The sequence below is a fragment of the Bos grunniens genome, chromosome 1, assembly GCF_055505025.1.
Source record: "Bos grunniens cultivar Pamir isolate PY7600 chromosome 1, Bosgru_T2T1.0, whole genome shotgun sequence".
Lineage (NCBI taxonomy): Eukaryota > Metazoa > Chordata > Mammalia > Artiodactyla > Bovidae > Bos > Bos grunniens.
The window spans coordinates 96,621,019-96,640,656 of NC_141165.1; the positions used below are offsets into that span (position 1 = coordinate 96,621,019).

The 19,638-nt window shown below is 38.0% G+C and overlaps 1 protein-coding gene across 3 annotated transcripts in view; it reads left to right on the plus strand.

Moving 5' to 3' along the window:
* LSAMP (limbic system associated membrane protein) overlaps window positions 1-19,638 on the plus strand; it is a 712,212-nt gene that overhangs the window by 474,181 nt on the left and 218,393 nt on the right. For all 3 annotated transcript variants that reach the window (XM_086320663.1, XM_086320641.1, XM_086320652.1), the window contains one exon: window positions 5,042-5,167. In XM_086320663.1, coding sequence (XP_086176789.1) covers window positions 5,113-5,167 — 55 coding nt within the window. In that variant the 5' untranslated portion in view covers window positions 5,042-5,112. The remainder of the gene's footprint in view (window positions 1-5,041; window positions 5,168-19,638) is intronic.

A 19,638-nucleotide genomic window follows, 5' to 3' on the forward strand; every position in this document is an offset into this window, starting at 1 on the left:
CTCTATTAGTCTTTGCCCTGCTTCATTCCGTATTCCAAGGCCAAATTTGCCTGTTATTCCAGGTGTTTCTTGACTTCCTACTTTTGCATTCCAGTCCCCTATAATGAAAAGGACATCTTTTTTGGGTGTTAGTTCTAAAAGGTCTTGTAGGTCTTCATAGAACCGTTCAACTTCAGCTTCTTCAGCATTACTGGTTGGGGCATAGACTTGGATTACTGTGGTATTGAATGGTTTGCCTTGGAAACGAACAGAGATCATTCTATCATTTTTGAGATTGCATCCAAGTACTGCGTTTCGAACTCTTTTGTTGACCATAATGGCTACTCCATTTCTTCTGAGGGATTCCTGTCTGCAGTAGTAGATATAAGGGTCATCTGAGTTAAATTCACCCATTCCAGTCCATTTTAGTTCGCTGATTGCTAGAATGTCGACATTCACTCTTGCCATCTCCTGTTTGACCACTTCCAATTTGCCTTGATTCATGGACCTGACATTCCAAGTTCCTATGCAATATTGCTCTTTACAGCATCTGACCTTGCTTATATCACCAGTCACATCCACAACTCGGTATTGTTTTTGCTTTGGCTCCATCCCTTCATTCTTTATGGAGTTATTTCTCCACTGATCTCCAGTAGCATATTGGGCACCTACTGACCTGGGGAGTTCCTCTTTCAGTATCCTATCATTTTGCCTTTTCATACTGTTCATGGGGTTCTCAAGGCAAGAATACTGAAGTGGTTTGCCATTCCCTTCTCCAGTGGAGAATCTCAAAAACGTTTTGCAATCTCAAAAACAACAGAATGATCTCTGTTCGTTTCCACATTCTGTCATATCTCTCTACCATGACCCACCTGTCTTGGGTGTCCCCAGGGGCATAGCTTTGTTTCACTGAGTTAGACAAGGCTGTGGTCCTTGTGTGATTAGATTGACTAGTTTTCTGTGAGTATGGTTTCAGTGTGTCTGCCTTCTCATGTCCACTTGCAACACCTACTGTCTTACTGGGGTTTCTCTTACCTTGGACATGGGGTATCTCTTCACGGCTGCTCCAGCAAAGTGCAGCTGCTGCTCCTTACCTTGGATGAGGGGTATCTCCTCACCACAGCCCCTGCTGACCTTGAACGTGGAATAGCTCCTCTAGGCCCTCCTGCGCCCGCACAGCCACCGCTCCTGGGACGTGAGGTAGCTCCTCCCGGCTGCAGCCCCTGACCTCGGACGTGGGGTAACTCTTCTTGGCCTGCCTCCTCTCGGGCATGGGGTCCTCCCGGCTTCTGCCCCTAACCTCAGACGTGGGGTAGCGCCAGTCGCAGCCGCCCACGCTAAATGCGCCGGTCACATCCGCCCATGCTAAAATGATGTTACTATCAACAAAAAATACTTCAGAGAAAAATGGGAATAATAACAAAATTTTTCATTGGACCTAAAAGCAATATTGTTCAAGGACATTGGTGAGCTTCTTGAGAGCAGTTTCTTTGGAAGTTAATGAGTGAGTCTAGATTGCACGGAAGGTTGGAGTATGAAATGTGAATTAGGGAATGAAGACATGAGATAGAACAGTTCCTTCAAGAACGTGGAGATAGAGAGGTTTGAAAATAGGTAAGATGGGATTTGGCAGGGTTGTGGGGGGTCTTCTCTCTAGAACAGAAAGACTACATCATATATAAATGCTTATGGGAAAAAACTTCCAATAAAATAAGAAGATAAATGGTGGAGTAAAAACTATTAGTTAATGACCCAGTATGAGATACAATGTAAGCACGATTACATTTCTAACTGTTTAGCCCAGATGCTGTCTACATCTCCAGTATCTGAGAGCCAGAGCCTAAACATATTGTCCTTAATTAGGAAAAGGAATATAGTTGGTGGCCGAAACATAGCCCTGTAGTCAATTGTTCTTTATTTTATTCTCAGTTTTATCACCACCTGTCTATGTAACATTGAACAAGTGACCACCCCCCATTTTGTGCCATGTAAAATCAAAGTCCTTAGTACATATATATTTCTCATATAAAGAAGAGGCAATATAGTAAATTTTATCATTGTTAAAAGCTCTCAGGGATCTTGACCATTGGAGATTTTTGTTTTGTTAATTTTCATGTTTTTATAGTCAATATTTTAGGGGTATGGAGTCTTTCCCCCTCCACTTTTTCTTTTTAAATTAGACCATAGTTGTTGTTTTTTTTTTTTTTTTCTGTACTCCGTGTCCTGTCTTGGAATTCAGAATTAACAATGAATTAAGTGATGTGAGCTCTTGTAATTACTATACAGCTTCCTTTTACAGATTTTAGATTGTTGAGGAAAGATTCCTAGGATGTCTAAGTCTTGTTCTCCAACACCATCATGAGTAGTATTGTATTTGTTATGGGACATGATCAGAACAATGGCTTATTCAATTGACAAAGAGAAAGTGTGACTATTAAACAATAGAACAATTGGACATACAGGAGCTCTGAATTCTAAGCCTAGCCATATTTCTTGATGGGATCACCTTTGATAAGCTATTATTCCACTCTGGGCCTCAAGTTCTTCCCTATTAAATGGGTATAACTTTTCAGGTCCTCCTTGTGAAAGTCTAAGATACTATATTATAAGTCAAAGTATGAATATGAGAAAAATACTCTTAACCCAAAGAGGAAACAGAAACTCTACCAATAGAAATTAATAAGTAACAGGAATCAACTACATTCTATTTCTGCCATTGTGTTTGGTTTGGAATTATTGCTTCCTACCCAGAGGCCATATAAGATGCCATCGTGAGAAGAATGCTAGTCAAGAGAATTCTCCTCCCACTTCCTCCTTTGACACTCTGCCCTGGTCAGTTGCCCATCAATAACTGCTAACAGAGATCTTCAGAATCTTATGGTTGTCAGGCAGCTGTTTCTACAAGCAGAAAATGTTCCCGTTTTATTTGTCTCTGCACAGAGTCTCTAATGGGCAGGAAGAGTGGGGGAAAAAAGTTTTTTAGTTTGGTTTTGTTTTTTATTGAACTTCTTCATGCTTTCTTGTCTTCTTCCCTCCCCTGACACAGAGTTTCTCAGGGACAGCACAAGCAACTAAGAGTTAAAAAAAATAGGAAAAGGAAAATCACCGTCAAAGCATAAACTCTGCAATTTGTAATCAGGGCATAACCTCTGTGATGAAATTTGTGAGTAAGTAATTCACTTTCCACTTAAGCCCACCAGTATGAAATCTAATGTTGCTGCCCTGAACACTAATGAAGGAAGTCAGACGGCAGTACAGCTAGCCCCTGGGGACTCATTTCTCACATCACCAAAAAGTAATTCCCATTATTTTTGGCCATCTGGTAGCCTGGATTGTGGAGATGAAGTTTCATTCAAGTAGGGCTTAAGAGTGTGGGCCCTGGAGTCTTTTTAGATTCACATCTGTTTTCTGCTTGTCACCTAGCCTCTTCTATAACTTATTTTCCTACCCATAAATAAAATCCTCATAGGATATTATTTACTTATTATAAGGAGTTATTGAGATATTACTTATAATTTACATAAGGTGTTGGGTCTTCCCATCATCCCATCCGGTCCCATCACTTGTTGGCAAATAGATGGGGCAACAATGGAAACAGTGACAGACTTTATTTTGGGGAGGTCCAAAATCACTGCAGATGGTGACTGCAGCCATGAAATTAAAAGACGCTTGCTCCTTGGAAGAAAAGCTATGACCAACCTAGACAGCATATTAAAAAGCAGAGACATTACTTTACCAACAAAGATCTGTCTAGTCAAAGCTATGGTTTTTCCAGTGGTCATGTATGGATGTGAGAGTTGGACTATAAAGAAAGCTGAGCACCGAAGAATTAATGCTTTTGAACTGTGGTGTTGGAGAAGACTCTTGAGAGTCCCTTGGACTGCTAGGAGATCCAACCGGTCCATTCTAAAGGAGATCAGTCCTGGGTGTTCATTGGAAGGAGTGATGCTGAAGCTGAAACGCTAATACTTTGGCCACCTGATGCAAAGAACTGATTCATTTGAAAAGACCCAGATGCTAGGGAAGATTGAAGGCAAGAAGAGAAGGGAACAATAGAGGATGAGATGGTTGGATGGCATCACCAACATGATGGACATGAGTTTGAGTAGGCTCCGGGAGTTGGTGATGGACAGGGAAGCCTGGTGTTCTGCAGTCCATGGGGTCACAAAGAGTCAGACACAACTGAGTGACCTAACTGAACTTGGGGCTTCCCAGTGGCGCTAATTGTAAAGAACCTGCCTGCCAATGCAGGAGATGCAAGAGACGCAGGTTAGACCCCTGGGTCTGAAAGATCCCCTGGAGGAGGGCATGACAACCCACTCCAATGTTCTTGCCTGGAGAATCCATTGACAGAGGAGCCTGGCAGGCTACAGTTCTTAGGGTTGGAAAGAATAGGTTGTGACTAAAGAGACTTTGCACACATGCACGCCCTCCTGTCTGTGACATAGGCCTTATAAATTCCATGTTTAACCTCTGAGGTAACATCATCAGACCTGTCAGTCACCAAGATGATATTTAGGGGTTTCTGTTGTAGTGATTAACTAGGGGTTTCATTATGTGGCTAGATTGTAAACAACCAGATTACTGCATCTTAATAACAGAACTTGCAATCTGATATTAAATAACATTGCTTTTCTTTTCCTGACATTTGAAGGAAATACATTCATTTTATCTACATAAGAAAATAAATGTAAGTAGTACCTAGTGATAAGAAAAATCTATTCTTAATGCTTATACTTGTGCACACTCTCTAATAACAAAACCAGGTCCCTTGGAATCATAAAAGAGCTAAGATATTTTCATTGTGTTACTCTGTGTACTTCCTATAGTGCTTGACCACAGTGGAAAGATTCTCACCTTATAGTAAGACCCATCCTTTACATCTGCTCACTGAACCTGCAAGGAAGTCCTAAAGTATGTAATCTTCTTAACACAAAAATTCAAATGGTTCAAGTCAGAAAAGTACTTTGCTTAGATTTGCCACTTCCAATTGCATGGACCAGCACTGCAAACCTACTTTTAATGATGTGGTTACTTATTCCATTTGCTTTTGTCTTAACAGTTCCACCAAAGATCTCCAACATCTCTTCGGATGTCACTGTGAATGAGGGCAGCAACGTTACCCTGGTCTGCATGGCCAATGGCCGTCCTGAACCCGTGATCACCTGGAGACACCTTACACCAACTGGTAAGCAACTCTCCAGGCCCCAAGATACAACACACCATTTAAAATATCCTCATGCTTCTGTGATTCCATTGGATCCAAAAGGCAAGCCTGTGTGTTGTTATTAAAACACTATTAGAACTCCCTCCCTTGTATAACTATGGCTGATTCATGTTGATGTTTGGCAGAAGCCAACAGAATTCTCTAAAGCAATTATCCTTCAATTAAAAAGTAAATAAATTTTAAAAAACACTGTTAGAATAGTTGCATAGAGCTAACTTGTTTAGGGTCATCTCTGGTCTTGGCTAATATGTCCATCTCTATAAAGTCTATAACCATACCATATATATATTATACTATATATATAGTTCTGTGGTTTATATATAAGGTATATTTCATTTTAATAGGCCACTCCCCCAAGGCAACCAATATAGAAACATTAAATGCATTAAATGACTTAATAATTATGTCTAAAGCAGGTCGGTATCTGAATGTCTTGGGACAATATTTTGTATGGATTAAATTCCCATAGTTCTTTGTGTGCTTTTTGTGTTGCTTTGCTTTTAAATATAGTTTCCTAATACTGTAGCACCTTGTGAAGAAATCTTTCAGGAATAATACAAAGTTGTGACTTGCAATAGCCTGTCCTTAGCATCTGGCTGTCTGGAGGGGTACCAGGCATGGACTAACCTTCATGAACTCATTATGCATCTCCAGCTATTGATGCTAATTTAATGAAAGTTGGAAAATCATTTCTCAGGAATGTCGTCTGCATTCTCCCCTCCTCCTTCCCACAACTGTCACTGGGTTCTGAGGTTCTACTGCCTTTTAAATCCCATTTAAATGTTTTTACCGAATTATTTAGGATTAACTGCATGTGTCCTCTCCTACTCCACAGACTGAATTTTCTTACCTACAAAACTATGCCTTTGTGAATGACACAGTATTCACAGAATCAGGTCTGCTATTTAATTCTTTCAGAAAGAGGAATTACGGATCAATTTTTCTTATAAAATATCATTTATTTTGGTAACTAGCCCCAAACATTTAACTCATTTATATCTGATATTCTCTTAACATTTTCTCATATAAATATCTACAGATTCAAATACAACATATTAATTTTGAAGTGAGCACCATGAATATTGTTATGCAAAGCTCGATAGACAATGGGATCTATATTGATATACTTCTGAAAGACCAGACTAGGGTAGTGTTTGGTTATAGCATCTTTAAATAATTTTGTATTTTGTGGTATGAAAATATGGGCCTGCATTTCATATTAGCCCTCAAATTAATTTACTAGGTGAAGTTTGGACTAACCTATGGAATAGTCTTTTATTTAGGCACCAGTTCTGATTAGAGGCTTCTATTTTCTTAAGATGATGTTAAGTCAAAACTCGTTCTTGTTATTAATGCTTACAGCTTGTTATTTGTTGAGAATATATAAAAGCAGTAAATGAGGCACTTATTTATGGGATGAACCTCAAACTCATATCCTCTCATTCTCATTTAAACCTCACATGGAAAAAAATACAAATGCAGGATTATCTGAAGTTTGAGCCACTGGTTATCATATACCTTTCCCCTGGATTAAATTTAACCTCCAGAGCACATTCTCCTTGAATGGAATTGCGTATATTAACCCTCAATCCCACAACATACCTACCTTTCTCCTGTAAAATTGATTTTACTAAGTGACAATTTGGTATAAAAGTTTGGGGCACATATTTAAGGATTTACAGAAGATATATCCTCTGAAATCATTGTATTTTCTGTAATGTTGCTTTGAGAGATTGTTATTGCATTACATAGTTTCCTCTGAAAGGACCCTTTGAGGAAGTTCCTCTTTTATTTCAGTATTTCTACTGTCCTATTTCTAAGCAATGGTTTGTTTTTTTAAATGAACCCAATGAATTTTTACAAATAATGAGAAGTCCTTCATTGTATTAGCTGTTACCAAACTTAGAGCCAAATTTATAACCAGTCTGAAAAAGAATAGAGGAAATCATATATAAATTACACCTTAATGAAATGGATTTTGAACAAACTGTGTGGGATTTATGGCATCAAATCCATATATAGACACACTCTTGCTTTCATCTTGTTTTCTTATCATTATTTTCATATCATCTCCCTTTTGTAATTAATTTAAATGTTTGTATAGTATTTATGATCTCTTATTTTTTATGGAATATATGGCAGATAAAAGAAAATAAGAAAGGAGGAAATAGATTATATTCAAGTTACAATCAAGAAATGAACTGCATTAATATTAATAAAAATGCCTTATCCCTTTGGGGCATTATTGACTAGTAAATAGTTTTGTTTTGTTTTTTTTTCAGGGAAAAATACTATTGATGATCTGAAACGAAAGATAATTCTTTTTTATCCCCTCAGTTCAGAAAAGTAATGAAATCAAACCAGTTTCAAGACTTCCCCAGGCTTGTTCTATAAGTGTAGATTTTCATGGCTAACTTTAGTTAACTTGTTCATGACAGTAAACAAATGGTTTGAACCCTGAATAATCTGGTTATCCATGATATTTCAAGTCATCTAAAGATCAAAGGACAAGCTAGATCTTCCAGAATAAAGGGACCATTTACATACAGTCAGAGAACCTGAGGGACTTCAAAATTAATAGAAAAATTGGTGTACACAGAAGGATTCCCAATAGTCGGGGGAGGGTGGTGTCAGGAAACTATAGTCCCTGGGCCAAATTCAACCCACCTCACTTTTTTTTGCAAGCTTAGAATAATTTTTAAATGGTTAGAAAAAAATCAAAAGAATTTTAAAAAATATATGGACACTAAAATTTCCGTGCCCTTAAATACAGTTTTAATGAAATATAGCCATGCTTAGTCATTTATATGATGTCTATGGCTGCTGTAAAAAAAAAAAAAAAAAGACAGCAGACTTTTGTTGCAACAGATATGGTTTAACCTTTAAAGCCTAAAATATTTTCTATCTGGCCCTTTACAGAATAGTTTAAAGACCCTTGCTCAAGACTATGGCTTGAAGTGTGGGACAAGGATTTTCTGCATTCGTCTATGACTCCATGAGGCTTTGGGAAGATCTCCCATTAAGTTCCTAAATACATCTTAAGAGAAATAACTTTATTCTTCTATAATCTATCTAGGCCCTCTCTCTGGGTCAAATCCTGCCCTGGCACCTGCAAAACTACTTCCTTGCTTCATTCACAGGCTCAAGCTGCTGCTGCTGCTTGGTCGCTTCCAACTCTGTGTGACACTATGGACTGTATAGCCTGCCAGGTTCCTCTGTCCATGGGATTCTCCAGGCAAGAGTACTGGGGTGGGTTGCCATGCCCTCCTCCAGGGAATCTTTCCAACCCAGGGATCGAACCCGGGTTTCCTGCATTGCAGGCAGATTCTTTACCTCTGAACCACTAGGGAAGCCCAAGGGAAGCCCACAGACTCAAGGACAGACTCCAATTCGCTCTACAATGGGTATTAATTCCCAAGTCTACTTTTTCATCTTTTTCACATCTGACCTAAATAACCACCTGATCATAATCATATTCTTGATTACATGAGAGAGAATTTGTCTTTACTATTCTATATAGGAAATTGGGGGGTGTTGTTTTGTGTGTTTTCCTTTGCAAAATTTGGAAACAGGGGTTGATCCTTTTCAGCTATAATCCAAAGCCTTTCATAAAGACACTCAAAGAAGAGGCTCTGCTCCCTGTGTGACAGCAAAGCTACCTGTAACCCATGGCCATACGAGCAAAAATCTCCAGCTAGCTTTGTTTAATAATTAATTGTGCCTTCAATAGAACAGAGTGTGACTGCCTTGCAGAGGAAATGTACCTGTAATTAGCTCGACCCCACAGGGACATTGAGCCCTGAAAAGGGGGAGATTTCATGCAGGGTTCACAAGTACTTGATTACCTGTCACTTGATGACACAAGGGGGAGAAAGGAAGGTAGGTGCAAGGTATATTTTTATGAGAAGAAGAATATTTATTACCTCTTAATTCAGTCCTTTTTTAAAAAAAAATTTGTTGGATCATTTTGTTTCTCTTTTCTTTTGACACCTGAAATCTCTTTTTCAAGAATACTGCAAGTGTTTTTTAATGAGGGAGATTAGAACAATGGGAATTTTTTATATGTATAAAATCAGAACATACTTGATATAGATGGAAGAGAGGAGATTGATGAATTCTATGGTTCCCTTCCCTGTATTTTTGATATCTTAATTTTTCTCTCCTCTTCAGTTCTTCTGTAGTCAAAATGATGTGTCACATATGCGGTTGTTAAATGTGACCTATTTTCTCCCTTAATTAAGTTAGACTTTCATAATCCTGTAACTCCCAGAGGGCAATTGCACTGTAACATGTATTTTCTATGGTGTGTTTGATCTCACTTCTATGAGCTAAGCTGCTCCCATCTTCATTTAACTTTGTTTCTAAATCTTTCTTCTCACATTCCAGAGGAAGTATCTTTCTCAACTGTGCCTCATGCCCTGTCAGGTTTGTTCATGGTTACAGAGTTTCTGGGCTTCCCTGGTAGCTCAGTGGTAAAGAATTCACCTGCCAATGCAGAAGATGCAGGTTCAATTCCTGGGTCAGGAAGATCCCCTGGTGAAGGAAATAGCAATACACTCTGATATTCTTGCCTGGGAAATCTCATGGATAGAGCAACCTAGTGGGCCACAGTCATGGAGTCACAAAAAGTTGGACACTATTTAGTGGCTAAACAACAATGACAACAATAGTTTTTCTATATATTTCATTTCTACAAAAGTTTTTACATCCTCAGTAGCTTTCTATACCTGGAACACTGAGAACTTAGCCCCTCAGGCTGAGAGCAATTTAGTAGGCATTTTATAATTCTCTTGCCTAAGTCAGATTTAACATCAGCACCACATATAGAAAGCTCATGTTAGGAATATTTTATATTTATAAAAGAACAAAAGAACACACAGTAATTTGAAAAGATACATGCATCCCAATGTTCAAACAACAGTATTTACAATTACCAAAATACAGCAGCAACCTATGTGTCCAAGAGATGAATGGATAAAAGAGATGTGGTTTAATTATACAGTGGAATGCTACTCAGCCATAAAAAAGAACTACATTTTGCCATTTGTGGCAACATGGATGGAACTAGGGATTATCATACTAAGTGAAGTGTCAGAGAGAGAAAGATAAATATATAATATCATTTGTATGTAGTATCTAAAAAATACAACAAACTAGTGAATATAAAAAAATAAATAAACGGACTCATAAAGAGAACTAACTAGTGGCTACTAGTGGGCGGAGGGAAGCAGAAGTGGGGAGGGGCAATATAGAGGTAGGGGAGTAAGAGGTACAGAGTATTATGTGTAAAATAAATAAGCTACAAGGATATATTGTACAACACAGGGAATGTAGCCAATATTTTATAATAATTATGAACAGCGTATAACCTTTAAAACTTGTGAATCACTATATTGTACACCTATAACTTATATAAATATAGTTGTACATCAACTATCCTTCCGTAAAAAAGAAGCATTTTCTATGTTGATGGGGTTGGGAAAACATTCTAAGGAGAACAGGACTCTGAAGAGTCTGAAATCCCCTTGTTCATTGGAGGTTGGGTTTTTATCACTTAGCCAGACTCTTTCAGTTCATTTACAAGTTGAATCCTTGCCTAATAGTGCTCTTAAACTCCATTGATGTTATAGCTCCATCTGTCTTACTTGATTTTATAACTTACCCAATTATTAATATGTCCAGCCTAGACTCTGCCTTCATGGGTTTGGAAGAAATACATAATGTTAAACTAAATTCATTTCTTTAAGTTGAATTCCAGAAGCATATATTGCAAGTAGCTATCATCTGGCCTTTTCAGTTAGCATGTTAGAATTAGTTTACTTCACATTTTACAGAGAGAATGTAGAGATTATATAATCTACAGTTGAAGTTTCAGAAAAGTCTTTCTCTGGGATTTCTTTTATGGGCCTTCCAGAAGGTTCTGTTAAGACAGTCTTGGTAGTATCAATATAATGATATGAAAGAGTCAAGCCTGCTACCTTTGCAGGTAAGGAGTCTTGACCATTTAGTGATAATTTAAACAATATTGGTTCAACATATTCTATTGATTACTTTTATTTATTTTTGCAGTCTTTAATTTTTAATATTCTCATTTTCTGTTTACAAAGAGAAGGAAAATAAAGAAAAGTCTTGCTATGTTTTCTTTTCATTGTCTTGTCAGTCAGTTCAGTTGTTCAGTCGTGTCCAACTCTGCGACCACATGGACTGCATCATGCCAGGCTTCCCTGTCCATCACCAACTCCCAGAGCTTGCTCAAACTCATGTCCATCGAGTTGGTGATGCCATCCAACCGTCTCATCCTCTGTCATCCCCTTCTCCTCCTGCCTTCAGTGTTTCCCAGCATCAGGGTCTTTCCCAATGAGTCAGTTCTTTGCATCAGGTGGCCAAAGTATTGGAGTTTCAGCTTCAGCATCAGTCCTTCCAATGAATATTCAGGACTGATTTCCTTCAGGATGGACTGGTTGGATCTCCTTGCAGTCCAAGGGACTCTCAAGAGTCTTCTCCAACACCACAGTTCAAAAGCATCAATTCTTTGGTGCTCAGCTTTCTTTATAGTCCAACTCTCACATCCTTACATGACCACTGGAAAAACCATAGCTTTGACTAGATGGACCTTTGTTGGTAAAGTAATGTCTCTGCTTTTTAATATGCTGTCTAGGTTGGTCGTAGCTTGATTCTTCCAAGGAGCAAGCATCTTTAAATTTCATGGCTGCAGTCACCATCTGCAATGATTTTGGAGCCCCAAAATATATATTGGTTTTAAAGCATATCTTCCATCAATATAGAATTATATTCAAATTAATCTTAATCTTGATTACACTTTGTTTATCTGAAAAGAAATATTTATAGAATGCTCACTCTGTAAAAGGCCAAAATGAGAAGCAAGACAGACATGGTCCCCGCACAAGTAGAACTTATAGTTCAACAAGAAAGCAGAGAATTAAGCTAATAATTGCGTGAATAACCACTTAAATAGATTTATATAGTATAAAGGAAAATTATAGTAGCATTCAGTAAGACCATAAAACAGGGCCAACATAGCAAAATCTGCAAGGCCAGCAAAGCTCCAGGAAGCTTACGCTAAGACTTCAAGGATAAATAGAACCAGGGCAAGAAAATAGAGGCAGGAAGACTATCCTTGGCAGAGAAGGTGTTGCAGAGAAGCCAATTCTGACTCCATGTTGGAACTGTTTCTTCTTGACTTGCTTTTCATTTTGTTATTATAATCATACAAAATGGGCTGCTTCAGAGAATCCTGCCCCTGTGCCTGACTATTAAGCTAAATTGCCTTTGTTCAGAACCCTGTCCACCTGCAGATGGCAGGAAGGAAGAAATTAACACATACCCTGCCTGAGGCTTGCCTTTCTCAGAGATTTTTGCAAGATTAATGGCTTTTTTACTTTGCTTCCTCACCTCCCCCCCATTTCTGATCTATAAAAGAACCTGGCATCCAGACTCAGATAAGATGATTATTTTGAGGTGCTAGCGTGCCATCTTCTTGGTCAGCTGGCTCCTGATTTAAGTCTCTTCCTTGTCTCAACCCCTCATCTCTTGGATTCATTGACCCATCATGTGGTGAGCAGAGCAAGAGTGGACTCTGTAACAAAAGAGCACATGTAAACAATGCATTGACAATACAGGCCAGCATCTTTACGTGAAACCATGATGTCAGTGTTAGGTTATGATGATTTTCTTTTAAAATTTAATCATTTAATCTCTTTCTTTAGCATACATTATTTCCTTTTACTTTTTAACATTCTTAGTTTCCCCTTTCAAAGAGCAGGAAAATATAGAAAACTCTTGCTATGTTTTCTTTTCAGAACCTTACTGGTACATTGATTTTAAATATACAATGTAGTATATACCAGTGTAGCAGGTATATAGATAGTTATTTTTGTATGTGAGTATCTTACATTTGGGCTTCCCTGGCGGCTCATTGGTAAACAATCTGCCCGTCAATGCGGGAGATGCAGGTTCAATTCCTGGACTGGGAAGATTCCCTGGAGAAGGAAATGGTAACCCACTCCGGTATTCTTGCCTGGGAAGTCCCATGGACAGAGGAGCCTGGCAGGCTGCAGTCCATGGAGTCACAAAGAATTGGACACTACTGAGCGACTAAACAACAACAAAAAAATCTTAAATTTAGGTCAGAAACATATTCTTTTCCCATGCATATAATTTCATAATAGCCTCATCAAGTAAATACAAACTCTTTCAGTAACCTTGTCATTAAAACAAATGGGTAATCTAGAAAATGAAGACTTACAAAATGTAACTACATGATCACTGGCCTCCAAACCATAAAATGCTTAAGAGACTCACAACAACTGACATGGACAGTCTTTAAGCCGTGGGAGGATTTGCACAAGCAGACGTGCTGGCCATTCTGATGAGTGTTGTACAGAAGACCTTGGACCACCAGCACCTCACTCTTGGCCTCCCCAGATCTGTCATCAGATCCCCAGAAAACTTTCTGAAGAGAAATGAGCTGTCCTAAATTTGTCCTTGGGGCACTAGCTTGGATATGAGCGCTCCAGGACATTTTAGAAGCTTGCGTGGCATGTAGCGGGTGGAGGGAAAGCTTAATCACATTTTGCACATGGCCTAGTAGAACAGAAATAGAGTCCACATCTCTCAGCATCTCATGACTTCAAATATTTTTGCCATTATTCCAAAGAGTCTGTGTTTTCTAATTTTAAAGTAGCTCTAAAAATAAAATCTTTGCCAAAGGTTATCATGAGAATTAAAAGAGATCATGTTAGCAAAGTCTTTAGTACGGCATTAGCTATTATTGATATCCTTATTCTCAATATATTTTAATTATTATTAATCCATATGTCAGCTTTCCATAGTGAAAGTTTGGGGGAGGCTGATGATTTGATTGTAGACGACTTCCATGCCATCTTTATCCATTCCAGCAAGCAGCCAGGCAGACTTTTTAAATGCTCTTACCAAGGCTGGTCTTTTTTTTTTTTAATATTTATAGTTATTTATTTGGCTGTGCCAGGTCTTAGTTGCGGCATGTGATATCTTTGATCTTCATTGTGGCATGCGGGATCTTTAGTTGCGCATGCAAACTCTCAGCCGCAGCATGTGGTATCTGGTTGCCCAACCAGGGATCGAACCCAGGCCCCCTGCATTGGGAGCTCAGAGTCATAGCCAGTGGGCCACTAGGGAAGTTCCTCAGCAAGGCTAGTTTTAATATTTCACATCTTGTATTGCCTCATATCTCAACACACTCATTTGAGGTGTTAATTTTTCAAAAGGGCATGACAACCACTTGATAGGGAGAGTTTTCTGGTCTGCTTTATTCTTGTGTCCGTGTGTCTTCTCCTAGGGGTCCATTCTCCCAGAGTCTGGCTATGTAACAGCTAATACATTATTACCTGTAGCTGTAGAAAACCTATAGGTTGTAAATTACAGTGATTGTTTTCTTAATAAAATTAATAATTTCAGGCAATGGTAGTACAACACCAAAAAATGACCAAAATTTCTCCCAATTTTCCAGTTGGACCTCTTGCTACTAGGTATTTACCCCTACTGCTAGGTCGCTTCAGTCGTGTCCGACTCTGTGCGACCCCATAGACGGCAGCCCACCAGGCTCCCCCGTGCCTGGGATTCTCCAGGCAAGAACACCGGAGTGGGTTGCCATTTCCTTCTCCAATGCATGAAAGTGAAAGGTGAAAGTGAAGTCGCTCAGTCGTGTCTGACTCTTAGCGACCCCATGGACTGCAGCCTACCAGGCTCCTCCGTCCATGGGATTTTACCCCTACTACAAAAATGCTATTTCTAAATTTTAAAATTATTGAGTTAATTTTCCTGCTAGAATTCCCATTGCCTTTGGGATAAAGTTCAAACTAAGCATGGCAGAACCCTTCATTCAATTTATTTTCCTATCCCTAAACCCCTAATCACTCTACTCTAGGTAGTAGGTAGATTAAATTAATACTACTTATATTTCAAGAATATGTCTTGTCCACTTGCTTTGGGGCCTTCACACATCCTGGTTTTCTTCTTCAAACATGATTTCATATCTCACCTGTATCATCATTTTGCCCGTATAACTTTTTTTTTTGAAGCGTTCAAAATGACACTTCCTTCAGGAAGCCACATAATAGAAGTAATAAAATTTCGTTTTAATTATGTGCAATCTCTGGATTATAAGATCCATAAAAGTGCAGAAACTGTATCCTACTTATGTGTATATTTTTAGTTCATTGCTTGGCATATAAGTGCTCAATCAATCCACCAACCAATTGAGTTAGTCAATTAAAGGCTTTATAAAAATAGTATTGTTGGGAAATAACTCACATTGTGAAGTGTAAACTACATAGACATTGACAAGTAATTCAAGGATGGATGAGTAGAAAGCAAACAGCAAATGGTACAATAGAATTATCTAACTAAGGCTATCCAACTAATAGTTTTGATAATCTCTTACTAAGAAGGTTTTGGAAATTTCAGGAAAGCTCTCTAGGTCGTGTTCAGATCCATTTCTTCTTTGTTGCCCTGACGTGCCGGTTTGCTTCTATGGGATTCTCATTATTATCCATTGGACTACAGAGAATGCTCTGAAATCTTTATATTCTTGTATCAAATCTTTGACATTCTCTTTATCACTAACGTGTTGTTCTTCTCCTAAGCAGGTCTCACACTCAGTAATTGTCTTAAATGTTTATGTTTTTACTATTTTCCTTATGAAAGCAAACACCTACATGTTCTTGGTGCCATTATAATGCCTAGCACGAGTAAATGATCAGCAAAAATTTACTAAACGAATAAATGAATTACTTATGCTAGCTAAATGTCAGACTCTGTTAGAATCTGCTTGAAGTTTAGACTTTAAGAATAGACTCTTCAGAAACTATATTTTTGCTTTACTGTGTCAAATATATAGGACATTGTCTTTCTGTAAGACACACTAAAATGCCTACTTCAGGTTTCTGTATCTGGGGAAAAAAAATTTAATACTGGTAACAAAGCTCTCAGCACTGTCATACCAATGCATTAGTGCTGTAGTGGGAGTTAGGTGGCAGAAGTTCAGACCCACCTTGGTTTTAGAAGTAGAGAACAGTTCACAGGTTGAGTCAGTCTGAAAAATGAACCTCTGCTGCATAGCTGAAAGTTTTATAACATCTCGTATGATTCCCTACCTATAAACCATCCGTTCTGGCTGTAGCCATATGTGGCATCACTTTCATCTCCACTATTAGATTTCTACATCTGGCCAATCATTGGGATTACCTCAAAGCAAGTTTTCAAAACTGCAGATTTCCTGCCTCACTCCACATTTAAATCATCTCTTTTGCTGAATTCCTTTGGTGAATTCTGGGATTCTGGAGGATTAGATCCTCCCAGTGAGCCGGAGGACCAGCCACATGAGCATAATGATAACTGTGTAAGTACACATGGACAAAAAGATCTAAAGGAGTGAATCTCTAAATTCACTGTACTGAAAAATCATCTGAAGAATCATGTTAAAATGTGAATTCTAATTCGGGGGTTCTGAGATGAGACCTGAAATTCTATGTTTCTCACAAGGACCAGGTACTGTTGGTTCTGCTAGTGGCTCATGGACCACATTTTCAGCATCATCCTGGATCTTGAGATGAGAATAGGTCAGAAAATACAAGGGTGTTATAAATAACCTAGCACAGAATAGCATTTAGGGAAGTCCCACAATGTACAGAGTATTCACAAAATATTGTTACAGTGTTTTATATTTAATTTCTCTGTTTCACCCTAGAGCTTCATAGATAGTTTAGAGAATAGTAAAAATAATTATGGTGTTGAGAAATAGGATGGACCCTTGCCTATCAAGGTTGGACTGTGATCAACAGAATTGGCATCACCTTGGAGCTGTATAGAATGCTGGGCCCCACTCCAGATGCACTGAATCAGAATCTTCATTTCATCAAGAACTTCAGGTGGTTTGTATACACATTAAACTTTGAAAAACCCAAGATGAGAGGTGAAAAAGTCTTTGTATGCAGAGAAAACTGTTTTCTTTAGTATTTAAAGTCAAAAATTTAAGAACTTTTCCTCCCTTTCTACTAATAACCCTAAACTTCATCTCCACCTGCATTCCCTCCAAATATATTCCTACCAAGAAAACAAAACAAACCGAAAACTGGTGTGGGTTTAGGGGGAGGTTAGAATACTGGACCATAGAATATGACTCGGAAAGGAGAACCATCTGATGCTTTACATCAGACGCTGCTGCTAAATACTACAAGAAAATTTTAGCCTGTGTATGAAGAAATACTGTCTGAATGACAGTAGCCACTTTTCTCATCATCTTTTATAACGTCTTTACCTATAAAATCTAGACAATAATATGTGCTCTGTCTGCCTGGTGCTGTTGCTTTGAGAAATCAAATTAGATAATGAATATGAAGGTAGTTTGAATAGGGTAAAGCTGTCTAAAAACTGTAAGGGATTAAGAGAAAGAGTGACTTGGTAGAAAGAATGCAGGATTTAAGAGTCAGAAAGCTTGAGTTCAAATCTCTGTTCTTCACCATTTACTTTTTAGGGATTTTGAGTGGGTCCATTAAACTCTCTACTTTCATTTGTAAAATATGAATAATATAATACTTGCTCACCTACCAGGATACCTGTGCTGTGTCAAATGAGATAGTGTTTGCAAAAATGATTTATTAATGATAAAGCATTATTCAAGGATGCTTACTGTTACTATTATCTTAGATTCTACAGAGCCAAACATAGACTCAAATTACAGTAGTTATTTTGGTTAGAGAGTAGAAAGAATTGACTGCAAGGCTGTGACGCACACCATTGAACCAAAATAAGTAATAAAACCAGAGCAGAGCTTTTCAGAGTCTGGTCACCAAACCAGCAGCATTAGCATCACCTGAGGACTTGTTAGAAATGCAAATTATCAGACCCCAGACAGACCTACAAGAATCAGAAACTCTAGGAGGGGGCCCCAGGGATTTGTAATTTAACAAATCTGCCAGGTGATTCTGATATGCCATAAACTCATAGGACTCCCACACTATAAAGGAAGTAAAGAAAATATATCTTTTTGAGGTAGGATTATGTGCTATTTTTATCAAGCCTGAGTATGGAACCATTTGAGATTCTATGTAATAACCTGATGACCTGGTTTGTGTGTGTGTGTGTCTGATATGTTTAAAACTTTGATGTAGAGGTGCACTATTACACTTCTATGACTAGTAGTTCTGTCACTTTAGATGAAGAGGTTTAGAAGTAAAAACTACGCAGAAATTCCCACTTTTTTTCCATCTACAGTCTAATGATATTTAAGGCTAATATATCACTTTAAATGTGCACACATTTCTGAAACCCTCATCCTTCTTTAGGCATATATGTTCATTTTCAAATGTTCCAGTACACTGAGTCTACAATTAATTCTAATAAAAGAGAAAAACCTCAATAGGTAACTCAAATGGTGTCACATTGCCCACAAAAGACATGTCAATGAAGTTACCCCAGGTCACTTAAGAAATAGATGTGAGAAGCAGATTCCTTTACAAAAACAAAACAAAAACAACAAAAAACCTTTGCCTCTGTAATGACTTCTATAAGCCTACTCATTTAAAAAATTAAGTAAGCCCTCTTGCCATTTCCTTTATATGTAATCACCTTCATTTTATGCATCAAATCTGATATTTTTTTCTCAAGTTGGTCAACAGTTCAAAAGCCCAGAAGTCTCTGTGAAGTCATATGATTGTTAAATTGTGACTTTGTCTATTGTTGACTAAAGTGTTAAAATCTGATGAGGGAAAGGGAAAAGAAAAAAAAAGAACTTTAATAATTCAGTTGGCAAATATCAATGCAAATCAGATCTAATTCTTCAAGGTATTCTAGTAATAAAAACTGAAATGTCAGTCTTTGAATGACATCAGTCTTTTTCAAAAATATCTTCTTTTTGGCCTGGTCACTGAAATGGTGTACCTGTGGAAAGACAGATCCAGATCAAGGAATGAGGGATTTGAAAGGCAAACAGAAAAGTAGTTACAGAAAGTTAGCCTTCATGGGGCAATCTAAGAGACATTTTGTATTTTTAAAAACCCTCACCACTTCAAGAAAGGAAGGAAGCCACAAGAAAATTGCTTTACAAAGTGCAACAAATTATAAATTCCAAAATTTCACCTTAGAACAAGAGGCATTCCAAATATAACACATGGTATTGAGGACTTGGTTGCCCATAGATTAGTATCAGTTGGTATGGACAGAGATGTAGACAATTCTTCAGGTAATTCTTGAATTTGGGCAGCTTAATTTTGGAGCCATGTGAGAGAAGATGGGTGGTTTCCCTTATTCCTTGAAGAGGAAGACATCTTTTATTTTCACAGAAACTAATTAATTATGGTAACTATGCTTGCTGCCTCTGTAATGACTAATATAAGCCCACTCATTTAAAAAATTAAGTAAGTCCACTTATTTTT